Source organism: Pelobates fuscus, chromosome 8, assembly GCF_036172605.1.
Source record: "Pelobates fuscus isolate aPelFus1 chromosome 8, aPelFus1.pri, whole genome shotgun sequence".
Taxonomy (NCBI): Eukaryota; Metazoa; Chordata; class Amphibia; order Anura; family Pelobatidae; genus Pelobates; species Pelobates fuscus.
In genome coordinates, this window is record NC_086324.1 from 43,155,534 (window position 1) to 43,174,797 (window position 19,264).

A 19,264-nucleotide genomic window follows, 5' to 3' on the forward strand; every position below is an offset into this window, starting at 1 on the left:
GCCCAGCAAGTAGCCATTACCAAAGACATTAGTGGGTACACCTTCTGGTATAATTCATCATGCACCCAGGTGGCTACTTATACCTTTGACTACTGTGATATTGTAGAATGCCCATTTCCCACACCACAAATCCAGAGCATCTATAGAGATATCCCTCATTCGAAAGACCCATATGTTTGTGTAGTTGACAAACAATGGGGGCACAATTGTGATCACTGGGGGGCGGCGGGATGGAATGCCGGGCCTGCCTGGGGTTACAAACCAAAAAGTGCCGTAGCTAAAGTAGATGATCATGGTAGATCGCTTCTCCAGAGAATGACTTTGAGAAAGCCTGGGGGGAGCACACCAATGAAATTAATCCTTAACATTGAGCGCCCAAGCCCAACAGATGCAGACCAGTATGTGATGGGAATGTACTGGAAAAAGGGTTCCTACCAGAAATTAGGGCATTTCTACCTCAAAGATATGTGCAACTCTTCTGAGTGGCAAGGGGCCACCCATATGGTCCCTAACCCATTAAAACCCCATATCCAGACCTTTCAGGACATGATGGCCATTGCTAACCCCACTTTTGAAGATACCATGGCCGCTGAAACAGGTTTTAATGATGTAAATTTATGGTTAGAATGGATGAAATATAATGCTAATAAGCATAATAGAACCGCATGTTATGTGTGTGGAGGTGCCCGGCCTCACCTGGGTACCGTACCTTTAATCCTACCCGTAGATATAGAAGAATGTGTTTTAAGCCTTTTTGCCTATCACTATAATTTTAACAGGTCCATATGTATTGCATGGACAAAGGAGTATCCTCTTCTAGCCAAAGACGTCAAACCCCCTGATGGTATTACCGTATACAAAGGTAATTACACTTGCTATGCCATGTACGATGGTATTGGTAAATTTGTAGGTAACTTTTCCAAAGGCTATTGTGCTACATACAGAACTGTCCCTGTACGTTTGCTGCAACATCACACTAGGTCACTAGGAGACATTTATTGGTTGTGTGGGGATTTACAGCTAAGATCCAGAATGGACACAGAATGGTGGGGAGAGTGTACTTTGACTAAGGCCATTATGCCTATACATATTATTTCTGACACACACCTCAACACCCATGAGTTCAGCCACACTAAGGTTAAACGTGACGCCCCAGTGAAAGGAAGTTTTGATCCTCATGTATATATTGATGCCATTGGAGTGCCCAGGGGGGTGCCCAATGAGTTTAAAGCTAGGGATGAAGTTGCTGCAGGATTTGAATCAATTTTTACCATAGTTACCGCAAACAAGAATCTAAATTGGATAAATTACATTTATTATAATCAACAGCGTTTTGTCAATTACACCAGAGACGCCCTCCAGGGATTGGCCGAACAGTTACAGGCCACATCCCAAATGACTTTTCAGAATAGGATGGCCCTAGATATGATCTTAGCCGAAAAAGGAGGGGTTTGTAAGATTTTGCCCGACACTATGACATGTTGTACCTACATCCCAGAAAACACAGGCCCTAATGGTAAAGTCACACTAGCTATAGAAAAATTAAATGACCTGTCTGAAGAGTTAAAAAGGAATTCTGGGATAAAAGATCCCTGGGAAAGATGGTTTGGTTGGATGACAGGATGGCAAAAGGCTTTAATGCAGATTGGTATGGCTATACTAATTTTTCTTTTTATTTTTGCTCTTCTCTTTTGTTGTGTCCTCCCATGTCTGAGAAAATCCCTCATGAAGACTGTTGACCAAGCGGCACCCGCTTTTACCCATCTCGAAGTTGATGACCAAGAATTTCAAGACATCAACTCACCCTGTCTGCCGCTGCAACTTATCCCCTTTGTTGATAAAGTGCAGGAATTCTAGGAAGGGACTAGATTAGGGACAGCATCTGTCAGTGAATGGTAAAGGCCCCATGTGGAGAAGTGGTGGGTTAGCTGCCATGGGATACCCTTGGGTGTGAAGCGTTCGAGAGCCATACTGACGGATGGTTAGCCTATTAGGGTCAGATCTAGGGACAGCCTTGCACTTTGCATTAACATCTAGCTAGCGGCCACGGGGTTTCTGTGCCTTTGGGTTAACACGTCTTCTGATACTAATATAATAAAGTTTTATCTCTTAGAATCTAACATTTCATAGGGGGGACTGATGTGGAATTATTAAAAATTATTATTGTACTTGTATTGAATTATTGTACTAACTCCATTTTAACCTTATATTGTGACAATCCTCCATTTTGTCCTCCTAACCTGACTTCTTCAAATCCTCCATTTTGTCCTCATGACTTAACTTGTTCATTTTAAAACTACATTACGTGACTGAACTTCTCAACCCAATTAATACAGTAGACAAAGACCGTGTTTCCTTCAAGGACAAGTACCAGGAGGTGCCGGCTACTCCTTAAGACTTGCTGGCTACTCCTTAAGAGCTTGTAAGATAGTACAGTTTGAAGGCCACAGAACACAGTAGTAATGAAATGTTCTATTCATAAGAGACCTTGCACCTGGACATAAAGCCTGATATCACTGACCGTGTAAAATGACGCTTAGGACCCCCTTGTCCCCCACCCGTGTCCAGAATAATCCCACCTCTGATGGGTGGGCACGGGACTAACCTCTTAATTTTACTAACCAATAGGTAAGACACTAACTCCGTCACTTAACAATTAATCCAATTGATGATGTTTATTTGCTGATATTCTAATAATCAATGATGACGCAAAATGCCTCTTAAAAGGGCCTGCGCGCCCGCTTTTACTTCACTTGCCAATAAACTTTCTCGAAGTTATTTTAACCTGAACCTCGTGTGTCAGACTTAATTACTTCAGCGTATATACGCAATTTAATTTTATTGATTTGGACAGGAACAGATAGACTTTGAACATTTTGGTTTACTTTCAAAAAGTACCATAACATGCTTATGGTGTCTGGTGCGGTGCTGATGGTCCTTGGTGAGCACTAGGAGCCTTCGTCGGCGGAAGGGTCCGTCGCAATATATTGTGTGAAAAAAAGCAGAAAGAGGACAGAGTTGTATGAAGGCAAAACCGTGGAGTTCCCTGACTTCATCCTCCTTACCTCCTACTTCATCAGAGGGTTTATTGGCTTACAGGGGAACCGATCAGAATTTTTAATATTATATTTACTTGATGTATGCCATCTCAGTAAAGGGGGGTGGGGATAGCATCATATGTTGCTGTCCCTCCAGATGTTTTTGGATTCCTACACCCATTGCTGGTAGGAGTTTCTAAATGTTTCAGTTTGTAGAATTTTTTCCAAGTCTTGCTATTTTAGCCCATGATATTTAAGCTGATTGTTAGCTTTTTGTAGCTCACTAACTAAGACATAACTATCATAGCAATTGATTTATTGGTGACACAAGGAGACTTTCGATTTATCCCCATCTCTGTTACACTGTCCAGGTTCTGGAAAAAGGATTTCGGTATGCAGGAATGGGCACTAAAATATTTTGGTTAGATCAATGTTTCATCACAAGATAGAGAGTAAGAGTGGTATCAGATAAGCGGTAATTAGCACAAGTGTAAGATCAGCATAGGAATACAGCTTGTACTGAGAATTTGTACAGGACAGCAGGTTTCTCCAGAACTCTGAGGGTTTGAACAGGAAAAAAGTTTACTCTAGAACAGGGGTAGACAACCTTTGGCACTCCTGATGTTGTGGATTATATTTCCATTGATCCTTTGCCAGTATTATGGCTATAAGAGCATCATGGGAGATGTAGTCCACAACATCTGGAGTGCCAAAGGTGGACTACCCCTGCTCTAGAACACTGTGGGTTTGCACAGGATACCAATTTGCTCAGAAATACTGAGGCTTTTCACAGGGTAACAGCTATCTTTGGTACACTGAGGGTTCTTCTGGACACAGTACAAGTGGAAAAACAGATGGAGATGGAAAGGCAGCCTTTTAAATGGAGGTAGGGAACAACCCCCTCCCACAGGTTCTAGGACGGCATACACCTCCCCTAGAACCACCCCAGTGGAGTTCCTCTAAAGTATGCAGTGTGCTCGTGCCTACAGAGCAAAAAACATGGCAGTGAGAAAGAGAGGCTGGGTCATCACTCTGGGACCCATTCATGAGTGGAATTCCTGATGAGAACTTCACCCCATCATGCCAGGAGCTCCAGCTAAATCGGGCTGTGATGTGTTAGGACTCCATGACTGGAGTTGGGGCCATGTGGAACACCATAATGGCAGAGTGCGTTATGTGGTGAGGGAAGCAGGGGCACGCTCGGTCCTGACATCCACACTTACATGTTCTGTATTGCAGCCATTGGTTTTTATGCCAGCTCAGAGAGCTATGGCTGCTTTTTCATTATTAAACACTCGAAACTGAACAAATCCAGGATTTGCCACATCTGAGAAAGAAGACAGTACCATTAATTTTAAATGAAAAACATAAAGGCAAAATATATGCAGCTCCAACACATCAATATATACATCTGCCAAGTTTACATCATTGCTTTATTATTTTAAAAGCTAGTAAACTGGAATGTTCAGATCTTTATTTAATACCAACCTCCATCATTATTAACTTTAACAGGGTTATTTACTAACGTGAGAATCAAAGTAAATTTTGCTGGAAGCATCGCCAATTTTTACAGTCTGGCTGTTTAGACCTTTAGACCTTTGAAATCCACTTTGAATTCTGTGAACTAAAACTAGAGTAGAGCCATAAGTTATTAGAACGGACAATCTAGTGGCAGTGAGCGGAAAATGGGGGGTAACCCCTAATAATTTGATAACAGTGGAACAAAAGAATTCTAAAGTAAAGAAAAACAAAAAATTAAAAAGCAAAAATTAACACTACCAGCAGGTGTCGCCAGAGGGATAGGTAAATTATATCAAAATAGAGTCTTAATTGTAACCTATGTTAAAACTTAACTTTTAATATAGTAATAATTAAAATAAAGTTTGGAGAAATAAAGCAATAGTTGTTAAAAAAAATAGGGTAAGCAGTCCTTATGCTGTCTGTGTAGCAACAGCTCTAGTGAGACTTGAATAAATGGGCAGTCATCTGAATTTTATCACATGACAGGAGGCTTCATATTTTGCTTTACTCTCTTTACTAAAACTCCATAGCAGTAAAGAAAGTGAATAAACGTTTTAACCAATCAAAATGCAAATAGGGAGTATATTATTTCAGTCAACAGGCTCCTCCCCCTCTTTCTTTACTGCTCCATCGCAGACAGGTCAGAGTTTTTGGCTCTTCCCTATTTTACCTCATGTGAATGTTTTATTTACCTTTTTTCCTCATATATACTATTTTATTATCTAACTTTTTCATTATCTATATAGTTCTGCTATTTTCTGTAGTCTCTAAACCGTTTTTATCCTACTATCTATCCTAATGTTTAGTACCACCGGGGTTACTTCACCCTAGTGGTAGTTTACCTCTCTCCTTTCTGCTCGGGTTTTTCCCTGCATCCTTCTTTTTTCCCCACCTTGCCGCCGCTCGGAGGCTATTTTCCGCCGCGTTTTCCGCGGCCCTATTTCAGCCGCGGCTTCCTTCTCGCGGCGGCCATTTTTAATCCCGCGTCTCGCGAGATTACGGCCGCCATTTTTAGGACCGCAGCAAATTGCCGCGAAACCTCAGAACGGCAAGTTCAACGGACACTGCAAGCCTTTCTACAGTCTGCAACAAGAGGTCAGTCACTCAAGCTGTTTAAAGGCACATCAGGTATTAACCTGTGCCTGACTGGGGTGCTGCCCTATATATTGTGCTGCTAAGGAGGTCGCTTTGTGGCCACCTCTGTCATACTGGGTGAGGCCCAGAATACATTTAAAATCCCAACAAGTGGTCTATTTGCCCTGCTGGGGCCTAGTGGTTACATTGGACATTATACACCCTGCTGGGGTGATTATATAAATCGGATTACTATCCTGCTGGAGCTTAATCTCCAACATACCACTACTCATACCCTGCTGGGGTATCATTTTATTACAACCCTGCTGGGGTTATCTGGCTTACATTTGACCAGTTACTATACCGTCTAGACCCTGCTGGGGTACTCGGTTTTATTATTATTATTATTATTTATTCCAATAACCCTGCTGGGGTCCCGATTGTACTACTATACAAAATTTACGTTATTGCACCCTGCTGGGGTATTGCATAGCGATATTACTACAGTCTATATCGACTAAAATACAGCAGACTGACCTCTACCACGCCCTGTGCCAATCATATACCCAGACACCATGGAGACCTCTCAAACCACAGATCTCCAAAATATGGTGAACGAGGCCGTTTCTGCCTCAATGGAGAAAGTCCTCTCCAAGATGATGGCCTCTGGCTCCGACAAGAGGAAACCATCTAAAGCCCATCCCGCCATGACTCCGATTCTGATGCACAAGAATCTCACAAAAGCCCTGAAACTCTCACGGGCAAACGCCAGTGGAAAGGCGAAAAAGACCACTCACATAAAAGTAAAAACCCCGCTAAACGCGCTAAACCCATTTCTGCCACCATCACGAATCCCCAACACGACTACTCTTCGGATGAAGAACAGTCCCAAACTAAACCCATGGCCATTTTAGATGAATGGCAAGCGGACGACTCAGACTCTAATGAAGGTGGTTGGGGTTCAGACTCCGGATCCCAATCATTTTTTCCGCAACACACATTCATGGGAGAACCCCAAGACCAAGATAATGCGGATAACCCGCAAGAGGATGAAGACACCATCCTTGACCCACTGGGACAAAAACTTTTTGACCCAAGAAAAATTAGACACCCTCGCTCAAGCGATTGGACACCTCCTGACCACCTAGCGAGGTTTATGCACCTCTGGCTACGAAAGCCCATGGACAAAACGGTCCGCAACCGTTTGAGGTCAGAATGCCCAAGGCCTTTTCTACCCGACCACATGGCGGACACGCCAGAATTTGACCAAGTGATGACAACTTTTATGTCACGAGGTGGCCGTGACCCACGAAAAGGCGTGGAAAAAGGGTTTAGAGGGGTTCAAGATAAACTTCTGGACTCGGTGGGACCACTATCCAGAATTATGTACTTGGCTGATGATGCTCTAGCCAAAGCCGATCAATTTGACCCTACTATGGTGCGCGAATGGGCGCATGACGTGCGGGAATGGGCACAAAGGTGCTTTTGTTTTGTGGGTAATGCCAATGTCGCCTTATCATCTGAGCGACGCAAAGCAGCACTTCTCCGCATTGACGGGAAATTGGTGGAGTTGGGCACCAAGGAGTTAGGTCCTATGGCACAGGGCAAGCTTTTCGGAGAACAATTTCTCAAAGAATTAAGCAGACATGTTAACGTATACACATCCCTGAACAAGGCTCAATCATCAATAAGAAGAGTCTTTAGACAAAACCCCTCTAGGGGTGTTTTTGGACGGGCTGGCCGCCAAAGGGGCCGTGCTGCCAGCCGCTTCTGGCCCTCAGGCCCCAGAGCTACAAGACCACAGCCCTTTTACCCAGAGATGGGATACCGACCATCTTCCTACACACGAGGCGCAAACAGAGGTCGCGGACCACGCACTCGAGGCAGAGCACGTTTCTCCGCAGGTAAGCAACCAATTCACTCATGTTTCCCTTCCAATGCATACAGCAGGTCGCATATCTCTTTTCTTCCAGGAATGGACTTCAATATCCGCGGACGCATGGATCCTACAGACAGTACGAGGCTACGTCATAGACTTCGTAGACCAACCCCGACAGACGGAAATACCACGTCCCATCAACTGCTCAAGAACAGACAAATCTCTCATCAATGAAGAACTACAAACCCTATACTCAAAAGGCGCGATAGAACCCGCGTCCGAACCTCGAGGTTTCTTCAGCAACATCTTCTTAGTCAAGAAGAAAACGGGCGATCTACGACCAGTCATAAACCTACGACAACTCAACCAATACGTCACGTACAACCATTTCAAGATGGAAGGCATACATCTGTTAAGAGACCTCCTACAAGACAAGGATTGGTTCACGAGACTGGATCTCAAGGACGCGTATCTATCAGTACCCGTCCATCAATCCTGCAGACAATACCTTCGTTTCCATTGGCAAGGCCGTCCCTGGCAATTCACGTGCCTCCCCTTCGGCCTCAGTTCGGCCCCTTGGTGTTTCACCAAACTGCTGAAACCCGTGGTCGCACATCTTCGAGCTCAAGGCATTCGTTGCATTATATACCTGGACGACCTCCTTCTGTTCTGCTCAGACAGACTCAGACTGATACAACACACACGCTACACCACGGATCTCCTATCATCCCTGGGCTTCACAGTGAACTTTCAAAAATCAGCTATCTCCCCATCACAAACAGTTCAATTTCTGGGATTCGAGATAGATTCCACCTCCAGCACTCTACGGCTACCGACGGCAAAAATCTCAGCCATTCGCAAGGAATTACGCAGGGCCATCCGCTCCCACACCATTCCACTCCGCACCCTCGCACGCATCATAGGGCTTCTCTCGGCCTCCATTCAAGCTATATTTCCAGGTCCACTTCACTACAGGGCAATGCAACGCCTCAAAGCTTCCTTTCTCAGGGAAAACCCCTCATACGATCAGCCGGTCCCGATGACAGAGGAAGTCAGAGACGAACTCAGATGGTGGCTGGACAGCATGGAAGCATGGAACGGCCGAGCCATCTTCGGGAAAGCTCCCGACATGATATTAGAATCAGACGCCAGCCTCTGGGGATGGGGAGCGACGAGCGAAAATATATCGACAGGAGGTGCTTGGACATCCCAAGACCTCAACTTACATATAAACTGCCTAGAACTCCTAGCCGGGTCTTTCGCGATCCGAAGCCTAGCAAAGGACAAGTCGGACTGTTGCATCCTACTCCGGATGGACAACATTTCCACAGTCCGTTACATCAACCGCCTAGGAGGAGCCCGCTCACGTCTCCTATCAGAAATAACAAAATAAATTTTCGACTTTTGCCTACCCCGCAACATCTCCCTCACGGCGGAATACCTCCCAGGAGAGACAAACCTCACGGCGGATTGGTTCTCACGCCACTGGCGGGACACCAGCGACTGGAAACTAGATCCACAAATCTTCAGCTGCATTGCGGAACGCCTAGGTCCACTCCACTTGGACCTGTTTGCGTCCCGCAACAACAGACAAACGAAATTATACTTCAGCTGGCTCCCGGACCCGGAGAGCGCAGCAGTGGATGCATTCCTACAACCTTGGCCGATCACAGGAGCCTACGCCTTCCCTCCCTTCGCCATGATAGCGAGGACCATACACTATCTGAAGAATCAGCAAACCTCACTAGTACTCATCACTCCACTATGGAGGGGACAACCATGGTTCCCAGATCTCCTAGCTCTATCATGCCACGATCCCCTTCTACTACCTCATCATCAATACATTCTAACAGATCCAAAAGGCAACCCTCATCCACTAATCCTAGACAACCATCTCCATCTGGTGGTTTGGACGCTTTCAGGGGCTCCTGGCAAGTCGGCGAACTATCGCAGGCTGCTAAAGAACTGCTATGGGACTCATGGGCACCCGGAACCAGAAGATGCTATCTATCCGCCTGGAATTCCTGGTCCACTTGGTGTCTGGAACGGAACTTCGATCCATTTACGGCCCCTGTTTCAGCCATTTTGAACTTCCTATCTCACCTTTTCTCATTAGGACGTTCTTACAGATCACTTAATGTAATTCGCTCAGCTATTTCAGCAGCCCACGTCCCCATACAAGGGATTCCAGTTGGCAAAGAACCACTTGTATGCCGACTCCTGAGAGGCATTCGATTACAACGTCCCCCAGGGCCCAAATACTCTCAATTCTGGGACGTCGACGTAATCCTCCGATTCCTGAAAGACTGGCCAACTAACGACAGACTCTCCCTCCGTCAATTATCAGCAAAACTCACAGTCTTGCTCTGCCTGGTCTCCTTCTGCAGAGTGTCAGACATACGAGCACTGGACATAGACGCTTTTTCAATCTCTCCAGAAGGAGTTACATTCCGGATATCTCGCCGCACTAAGACGGACTCCACATCTGTGTTTTATCCTTTCTTCCCTACAGAACCGCAACTCTGCGTTGTCTCCACACTACAACAGTACGTGGAAACCACCCTACCTCTTCGGTCTACACCATCAGGTCAACTCCTAGTATCATACGTCAGACCACATGTCCCCATCACTTCCACCACCCTAGCAAGATGGGTTCGATGGTTACTATCGCTAGCCGGTGTGGACACTACATTCGGAGCCCACTCAGTACGCGGAGCAGCAGCATCCTCAGCCTTCATGGCGGGTGCCTCCTTAACGGATATCCTACGCTCCGCTGATTGGTCCAGGGAATCGACATTCCGCACCTTCTATTTCCGTCCGAATTCCAGTGCTGCCATGTCTCTGATTCTACAGCGTTAAAAATGCAAAATATGAAGCCTCCTGTCATGTGATAAAATTGAAGATTATGCTAGCGCTAGTGTACTTATAATCTTAATTTTAATAATGACAGGAGGCGAGTATTTTCCCACCCTTCCCACCCGGGAGGAGGGGAACTACTCTATTCATACTCTAATCATACTTCTCTACATTTCTTCATTCTTCTGTTTTCTTCATAACTCCTTGAATCTTATGTTCATAAGGTAGTCACTGTTGTCATTAGCCTATTTAACTACTAGTAGTCTATACACTGAATATACAAATTAAATTATTGCAATGTAATCCGATGGATCACTGTCATGACTACAAACAGTTTCAAGACCGGTGCCTAACCTTTCTCATATTCTCTTTTCCGTTTAAGTGTGAAAGAAGTTGGAACATCTACGGCATGACCATAACGATATTTCTCATCATATAAAGACCAAGCATCGGAAGTTCTCCGGTTGGTGCCTGTTTTTTCTTCCTAATCAACCCAAGAAGTTCATCATTCCCGTTGGATTCCATTACGGATGTTCGTTACAGACTTTATGACTATTTTCTTCCCTGTTCCGATGTTCGCTTCCGAAAGAGGGGGAGGAGCCTGTTGACTGAAATAATATACTCCCTATTTGCATTTTGATTGGTTAAAACGTTTATTCACTTTCTTTACTGCTATGGAGTTTTAGTAAAGAGAGTAAAGCAAAATACTCGCCTCCTGTCATTATTAAAATTAAGATTATAAGTACACTAGCGCTAGCATAATCTTCAATTGCTTGTAACTAAAGCCCATTGATATATTCTAGATCTCATTGCAAGTGAGACATCATGAAGTTTGTTAATTGTAACTTATCTTGTGACGTCTGGGCTGCCTAAAAACAGATTGACTACGATACTCAACTGTTACTTTGGATACAGTCCTCGTAACTATGTGTCCAGCCGTTACAAAATTACAGCCTAAGAGTAGATTTATATGTGAGAATCGAGCTTTAGTCTAATAGTGGGTTAATGCACGTGATAGTGCAGGTAGATAGAAATAAGCGTGTAGGCTAAAGAATCATACGCAGAGGGGTATGCCAGCAATATATTCTGAGTTCCTTTAGGTCAATGAGCTGGATATTACGTCCAATGTTGGCATAATATAAGCATTAGAGTAGTGGTTAAGAAGATAGAAGTCAGGGTATACGTCCTAACTGATTAGATTATCTAATGTGCCTTCAAGGGCACCCCTTAAGCAAAAGACCTGCCTACTCTAATAATAACCCCCCACTTTAGAATAAAGATGGTAAAATCGTGCGGACTGCTGAAACCTGTGTTTTATTCCCCACCTCCTATAGACTGTAAGCTCGTTTGAGCAGGGCCCTCTTCGACCTATTGTTCCTGTAAGTTTTCTTGTAATTGTCCTATTTATAGTTACATCCCCCCCTCTCATAATATTGTAAAGCGCTACGGAATCTGTTGGTGCTATATAAATGGCAATAATAATAATAACATAGGTTACAATTAAGACTCTATTTTGATATCATTTACCTATCTCTCTGGCGACACCTGCTGGTAGTGTTAATTTTTGTTTTGCATTTTTTATTTTTCTTTACTTTATAATTCTTTTGTTCCACTGTTATCACTTTGTATTCTCACTTTGGAGAATAATCTTTTAAATGTATCAGTTAGTGGGTTATTTTGATGTCATTTAAACATTTTTTTCAAAATTGTCAGGCAGTGTTTTATTACTGTTTACTATAGTAATATGTCTTATTTGTATTTAATACACTCAGTATTACCTTTACTGGTTTGTTTTTTGTCTTACTAGTGTGTGTTTGTCTTACTCTGCTTTGGGTTTCCAAGATGCATCCTTGCATTTAAGCCCAGTTCTGGCCTGCACGAGTTCCCTTTTTATCTGTTGTATTAATTTCTCGGTGCAGAGTTCTTGTCAATCTGAAATATGACCCCAAAAAGAAGTGGACTAAACACTTTCAGTAATAGGATTCTGGAATGTTCACCTGGTCTGAACTCAAGCCATGGCACCTTGGAACATTCTATTATGGTTAGAATGCTATAGACCAGAAGTAAACAACCTTCGGCACCCGAGACGTTGTGGACTACATCTCCCTTAATGCTTTGCCAGTATTATGGATGTATTATGGGAGCATGTAGCCCACATCATCTGGAGTGAAAAAGCTTCCCTACCCCTGCTATAGACTATAAGTGATTTTTGGGATACTTCCTACATCACTTTTCATTTTTCTTGAGCTGTGGGTGTTTTTTTGTCAATTAAGCTCCTGCTCTGGTGTTCTTTAGGCTATCTGATCAATAAGCTATATATTCATTCAGTCTCCTGTAGCAACATCTTTTTGACCTTTTTTTGGCTGGTAATTTATACTCTTTCTTTTTTTTTGAAGAGACAGAATCCTTCATCTGAGACACATTTCTCTAATCATGTATAGATGATGGAAGTGCACTCAATTCTTCGTCTGTAATTCAGGGTGCTTAACTGGATAAGCCCCAGTACCAAAAAAGGACCAATTGTAACATTTGAATAAAGAAAATAATCCAGGCACTCCAAGCTTGACAAAGCCCCTTAGGGGTCGAAACGTTGCTGTTTGGTTCCTTGTTCCAATAAAGATTGCCTACATTTTAGAATTCGTTGGAGTGCCTGGATTATTTTCTTTATTCAAACATTTCTCTAATTAGTCATCTAACACTTGTTGTTACTTAATATTTGGTATGACCCATTTATTATTTCTTCCTTTTCACCTCTCTGCAACTTCCAGGCCTCAATCCACACTTTCAGCTCACAGCAATACTGAGTCTCTTCATTTCACCTGTTGTTTCAAATCCCAGTTATAACTTTCAGATTGTGAGCTCATGGGCTATCAAACTAAGCACTTTGTATAACAGAGCTTCAATGGCTGGAGCACAGCTCACTGGCCCAATCCCCCTAACCTTTTGCATTGGTCTGTGTATATTGTACTGTCTTTTTCTCTCAATTATTAGGCATGTGCATGGGGAAAATGTTCGGTTCGGTTCGGCATTCTGAAATTCAGAATTTTCGCAATTCGGAACTTCGGCTATTCGGCACTTGAACACTTCGGAACTTCAGCAACTTCGGAACTTTGGAACTTCAGCACTTTGGAACTTCCGCACTTCGGAACTTCGGAATTTCGGCATTTCGGAACTTCGGAATTTTGGGACTTCGGCACTTCTATTGCAGCCGCTTAATAGATAACTCCCTAATTCCCACTGTATTAGGGAGTTATCTACCAAAAGGCTGAAAGACCTAAATTGGTCTTTCAGACAAATTTACTAATACTAAGTAAAAATGACTTAGTATTAGTACATTTTGCCCCTACTCGCTATACCGCGAGTAGGGGCATGTCTAGTAAACAGTGAGCAGCCTGTGGCTGCTCACTGTTTAAAAAATAAAACAAAAAATAGCCGCCCCCGGCGGGTGGGGGCCCTAAAGTAAAACGATGGGGGGGGACTTATTGTCCTCCCCCCGGCCCCCACCCCTGAGTGGTGGGTGGGGGCCCTAAATAATAATAAGGGGGGACACCTAATGTCCTCCCCCCTGGCCCTCACCCCTGAGCGGCGGGTGGGGGCCCTAAATTGGTATAAGAGGGGGACCTAATGTCCTCCCCCCTGGCCCCCACCCCTGAGCGGCAGGTGGGGGCCCTAAATACTGATAAGAAGGGACCTAATGTCCTCCCCCTTGGCCCCCACCCCTGAGCGGTGGGTGGGGGCCCTAAATAGTAAAAGGGGGGATCTAATGTCCTCCCCCCCGGCCCCCACTCCTGAGCGGCGGGTGGGGGCCCTAAAAAAATTCCCCCCAGGTGACTAGGGGTCCCCAAACCCTTAGTCACCCCCTCCCCCCCAAGAAAATGATAATAACTTACCATTCGATGTTTTCTTTCTTCTAAAATCTTCTTTTTTCAGCCCCAAAAAAGGCCAAATAAAAAACCATAAGAACCGACGCAATAAAAAAAAAATCCTTCTTCACCCATGGAGGGCTCCACGCAGACTGAGCTCTGCAGGGCGGGGGAAGCCTTTCCCTGCCCTGCAATTAGGCTCAGAGCACTCGGATTGGTGGGATTAAGCCATCCAATCAGAATGCTCTGACAGGTAAATTAAGAGACTGACAGTTAAGTCTCTACATTTACCTGTCACAGCACTCTGATTGGTTGGTTTGAAATCCACCAATCAGAGTGCTCTGTGTCATTTTACACAGCGTGGGAAAGTTCTTTGGAATTTTCCCACGCTGTGTAATTTGACTCATAACTCTCTGATTGGTGGATTAAGTAATTAGGTCCCCCCCCTTATTTTACTGTAGGGCCCCCACCCACTGCTCAGGTGTGGGGGCCAGGGGGAGGACATTAGGTCCCCCCCTATTACTATTTAGGGCCCCCACCCACCGCTCAGGGGTGGGGGCCAGGGGGAGGTCCTTAGGTCCCCCCCTTATTAGTATTTAGGGCCCCCACCCACCGCTCAGGGGGACCTTTTTTTTTTTAACAGTGATCACTGTTTAATAGACATGCCCCTACTCGCTGTATAGCGAGTAGGGGCATAATTTACTTATACTAAGTAACCTTTACTTAGCATTAGTAAATTTGTCTGAAAGACCAATTTAGGTATTTCAGCCTTTTAGTAGATAACTCCCTAATTCCCACGGCATTAGGGAGCTATCTACTTATTCATTCCGGTCATTACATTGACTGGCCAAGTAACTTACATTTTATATGAATGTATGTTACTTGATTGTTGTAAGTGTTGCAAATGCTTACAGGTGAATCCTGGCTATGTTTGTATACTTTTTATTTAAAATTGTAATGTAACATTTTTCTTCTTTCACTGGGTAAGTATATTAGTACTTAGGCAATACTGTGCTTCGGCACTTTGACACTTCGGCAACTTCGGAACTTCGGCAACTTCGGAACTTCGGAAACTTCGGAACTTCGGAAACTTCGACACTTCAGAAATTCGTTAATTTCAGAACTTCGGGACCTCGGCAATTCGGACATTCGGAAGTACCCGAATGTCTGAATTGCCCGAAATTCGTCCGAATACATATTCGGACCGAAACGAATTGCACATGTCTATCAATTATACAGCACTGCAAACTGTCTATTAAAGCCAGTAATATTATTATTATTAATATCTGCAGGCTCGGTTGTCTACTCTCCTGGTGAGAGTTTCCCCACTATCTTTCTGCAGGAGCTGGAGAATCTATATTATAAATTAAAATGTTTATCCATCCCCATGGTAAGTTTTGAAGGAGTCAGCCTACATTCACATAAGATTCTCAGTTATCCTATCTGTCCCTCTCTATTATTTTTTCACTCCCTCCATCCACTGTCCCCATTTCAGGTGTCCGGTGTATGTTTTTAACACATCCTCCAAAGTTATTATGTCTATAGGTGTCTTAAATGAAAGCATGTTCTTATTGTTCCACATATCGGACTGTGCATACTGCACCGTTATTCGGTATTTATTGAAAGCATGTTTTGTTCCCTTATGCCACTACTTATCATTTTTCTTTTGTTGTACCTTTTATACATATATCTTCATTCAAATCAACAAAACTTGATTTACACACACACATAAAAAAAAATAAAAAAAAATAAGCAAACAATATAGGCTACGTTTAGGCCAACCTCATATTTCCTGTTCAACTATTGTGGCCTAAAAGTTTCTATTATGTTTAAATCAATACATGTGAATAAAAACAAAGCACTTACTTTTGGTGTGTGGTCCATAGTATTGAATAGTCTTCTCAGGATCCCTAACATCATACACAACTGGCTCAGCTGGACCATTATCTGTAGGGCATCCTCCGATATTATATTTTATTAGGTATTTATAAAGAAGATATCAAATCTTTAAGCAGGTAAACCAGTTGGTGTTAGCTTGTATACTGCGATCAATTAATTCTGTCTAATTTAATGTGAAGTAAAGAAAAACATTTCTGACTACCTAAATAAATTATCATTATTTCCTGTCTTTACGCCTAGCTTTATGGTATTTTCAAAATAATCTAAAGGTGTGTAGTAATTGTACTACTTTTATTTTTCATTGATCTGGAGTCCATGGGCAATCATTCAAAACATAATATTGTTTATCCATTACATAAGTTAAAGTATGTAATGTGACTTGCTTATGACTTTTTTACTCTTCTCGACATAAAAGACTCTGGGGTTTGCTCACTCTGGCGTTCGCTCACTAGCCAAGCGTTTTATTCTCTGCGTAAAGGTCTAGAACATGGGCTGTTTACAATTCTAGCATATAGAAGCACCGTGGGGTACACTACAGCCAAGCCAGTCATACAAACATTAGCCTTTACAGTAACTATGCTGCAAGGTCTTTTCCTCCTCCCCTGCAGTAGCATCAAAGTAATAATTTAAGTATGAAGAGAGGGACTGGGACATCGAGGGGTGCAATGAATCTATTTTACATGTTTCACACAGTGGTTTACTTATGCATATATATCAACACTTTAAAGGGACAGTATAGTGGCCCAGACCATTTCATCTCATTGAAGCGGTCTGAGAGCCATGCCCCACTAGTTTAAACCCTGCAACTGCAAAGATTACTGTTCTGCAGGACGTGTCTTGTGTCTCTTGTGATGCCGCTTTGTGACCCCGCCCATTCTGTCTTAAGCTCCCGATCCCCCATGTTTTGATGTATGTAGTATAACTCAGGCTCCCACCCTCCACAAAATCATCTTATGGTGAGATTGTCTCAATTTGCTTCTTTGGATTGAAACTCTCATCAAGCTCAGCCAGTCAGTTATCTTCCTAACCTACTATGGAGTATCTGTATCCCACTCCTCACTGCAGCCTCCGACAGCATGCCCACCGCTGCCTCATTCCTATTAGCGCTCTGATTGGTTGCAGTCTGTAAAGACATCCCCTGATGACATCAGAGAGCCAGCTCTAGTCTGCAGCTCACCCAGAGCTCAATCAGGAGGACAAGGAGGAGCCAGCCCCAAGATTGACAGGCTAACCAGTAGTGTGGTCCTATTACAGCAAGATACATCTGGAGCTTGAGCTCTACCTATCCCTGTGTTAATCCGGTCCTGATGCCAAGAGTACCCTGACTTCATATCCTGGCAATGGAACTGTTTTCCTCCTATCTGAGTCCCGCCAGGTGCCAAGCCTTCGGTTATGAAAGGTGCAGAAGCCAGATGCTTATCCTGCTAGTAATCCAGTTATCCACTTAAAAAGGTGTCCAGCGTGTTATTGAGGCGCAACGATGGTTTGGTGTGAGTCATCAGTCATGAAATCTCATCCTGGGCTTGCTAATGATGCTGCCGGAGATAGAGTAAAACCACTGGTAGCTAGCCTAAATGTTTCAGTATGTGCAGCATTCCATATTGAGCCAAGTACCATTACCTCTTCAAACACTGAAGTAGTTATGGTGCCTGGAGTAAACCTTGGAGCCAAAGTTGCTGTAAATCTTTTGTATTCAGATCAGTGGCCAATTTACCAGTCAAAGTGATTTTATTCTGAACACACAATAAATCAGTCACCTCTATTACTATTATTAATTGTTTGCAAATTCAACTGGTTTGAGAACACCTGTTTAAAAGAATGTAGGCATTTTTAAGGTTTGTATAATGTTCTAATCACTTCATGATTAGTTAATAAATGTACAATATCAATGTCGCATGGAGGCCGGTATACACTGTCTTCTGTGTTGTATTTTTGTCTTTGTCGTATGGGTTTTGTAAGTATTTTTGACAATAAAGTATTGTATTTGGTTTAGTAGCTGTGGTATGCATCCATTTGTGCATAGTTTATAAATGTACTTATAAATCACTGTATTATCACTAATTTATGTAATGCTTCCTGGATATGGGCAATATAATATAAATAATTAATTGCATAGTACATTCTGAATAACAGTCTATAGCTTGCCCTCTGTCCTATATTCTTGAGTTCATACTGTGTACAGACCAAAGAGATTCCCTCCATTGATAGATAGAAAGCCATTCTGAGTACGATATTGTAAAATAGAAGAGTTTTTCCATTGCAATAGTGGAGTCTTGTTTGGCACATGCCATAAGCCCAGGTCACTAGAGGAGATATCATAATAGCCAGGATTCTGAAAACAAATAGCCAAATGTAGAACTTATTGGTAAACACATCTTGCATCATAACATTTTATGCAGCACCATAAAATGATGTACTCTTGCATTAATAAACATCACACATAAAAATATTACTTAAAGTGACCTGGATTTTCTCTTTTTTTATTGTATAAATTGGCTCCCAGCAGCACCCTATTTATGCATATTGAGGTGAGTGCAGCCAGCTCCCTGTTTTCTCATATACATTCTATTTATTTGTATTATAATTTTTCCTACTACATCCTAAAGAAAAGATAGTACTGCAAATATGTGGGGTAGATATTTGTTTTAAAGGTGTCCCAGATAACGTGAAAATTAGGCTATATCCTAGTTTTGCAGAATCACTTACCAGACCCAAGAATATTCTCTTGTGACAGAGCCAAATTCGTAATGATACATTTACTTAAATATTTATGGGTGTATCATTTGCCCGCCCAAATTTAAGAACAATTCATTGTGATTGGTTGGTAGGGAACCATAATGTGGTATCTGATTTTGGATTCTTTTTAATGGTATGCTCAAATTTAAGCATCAGCATCTGTTTCCTATACCTTGAACTGGGATGTGTACAAGACATAAACAGGATGAGACTTTTGTCTCATTAATCATGTAATCTGCTCTATTATATTTAGCAAGAAAAATGTTTAAATCTCTTTAACTCATTCGTGGCTGATGGGTAGCAATTTCATGGATTATGCCCCGGATACCCAAATGTTTAATAGAGTGAAAACTATAAACATAGAATGGGTGGTGGTGGAAAGCATGGTGATGTCCTGA

The 19,264-nt window shown here is 42.9% G+C and overlaps 1 protein-coding gene and 1 long non-coding RNA gene across 2 annotated transcripts in view; both read right to left on the bottom strand.

The window, feature by feature from the left end:
* Nucleotides 1–16,941, bottom strand: part of LOC134571479 (uncharacterized) — a 28,315-nt gene extending 11,374 nt beyond the window's left edge. Inside the window, exon 1 of the long non-coding RNA XR_010085198.1 lies at nt 16,098–16,941. This is a non-coding gene — a long non-coding RNA (uncharacterized LOC134571479). The remainder of the gene's footprint in view (nt 1–16,097) is intronic.
* LOC134571477 (intelectin-1-like) overlaps nt 1–18,896 on the bottom strand; it is a 46,309-nt gene extending 27,413 nt beyond the window's left edge. The window contains exon 1 of the mRNA XM_063429750.1: nt 18,837–18,896. Coding sequence (XP_063285820.1) covers nt 18,837–18,886 — 50 coding nt within the window. The 5' untranslated portion in view covers nt 18,887–18,896. The remainder of the gene's footprint in view (nt 1–18,836) is intronic.
* Nucleotides 18,897–19,264: the final 368 nt, after the last annotated feature.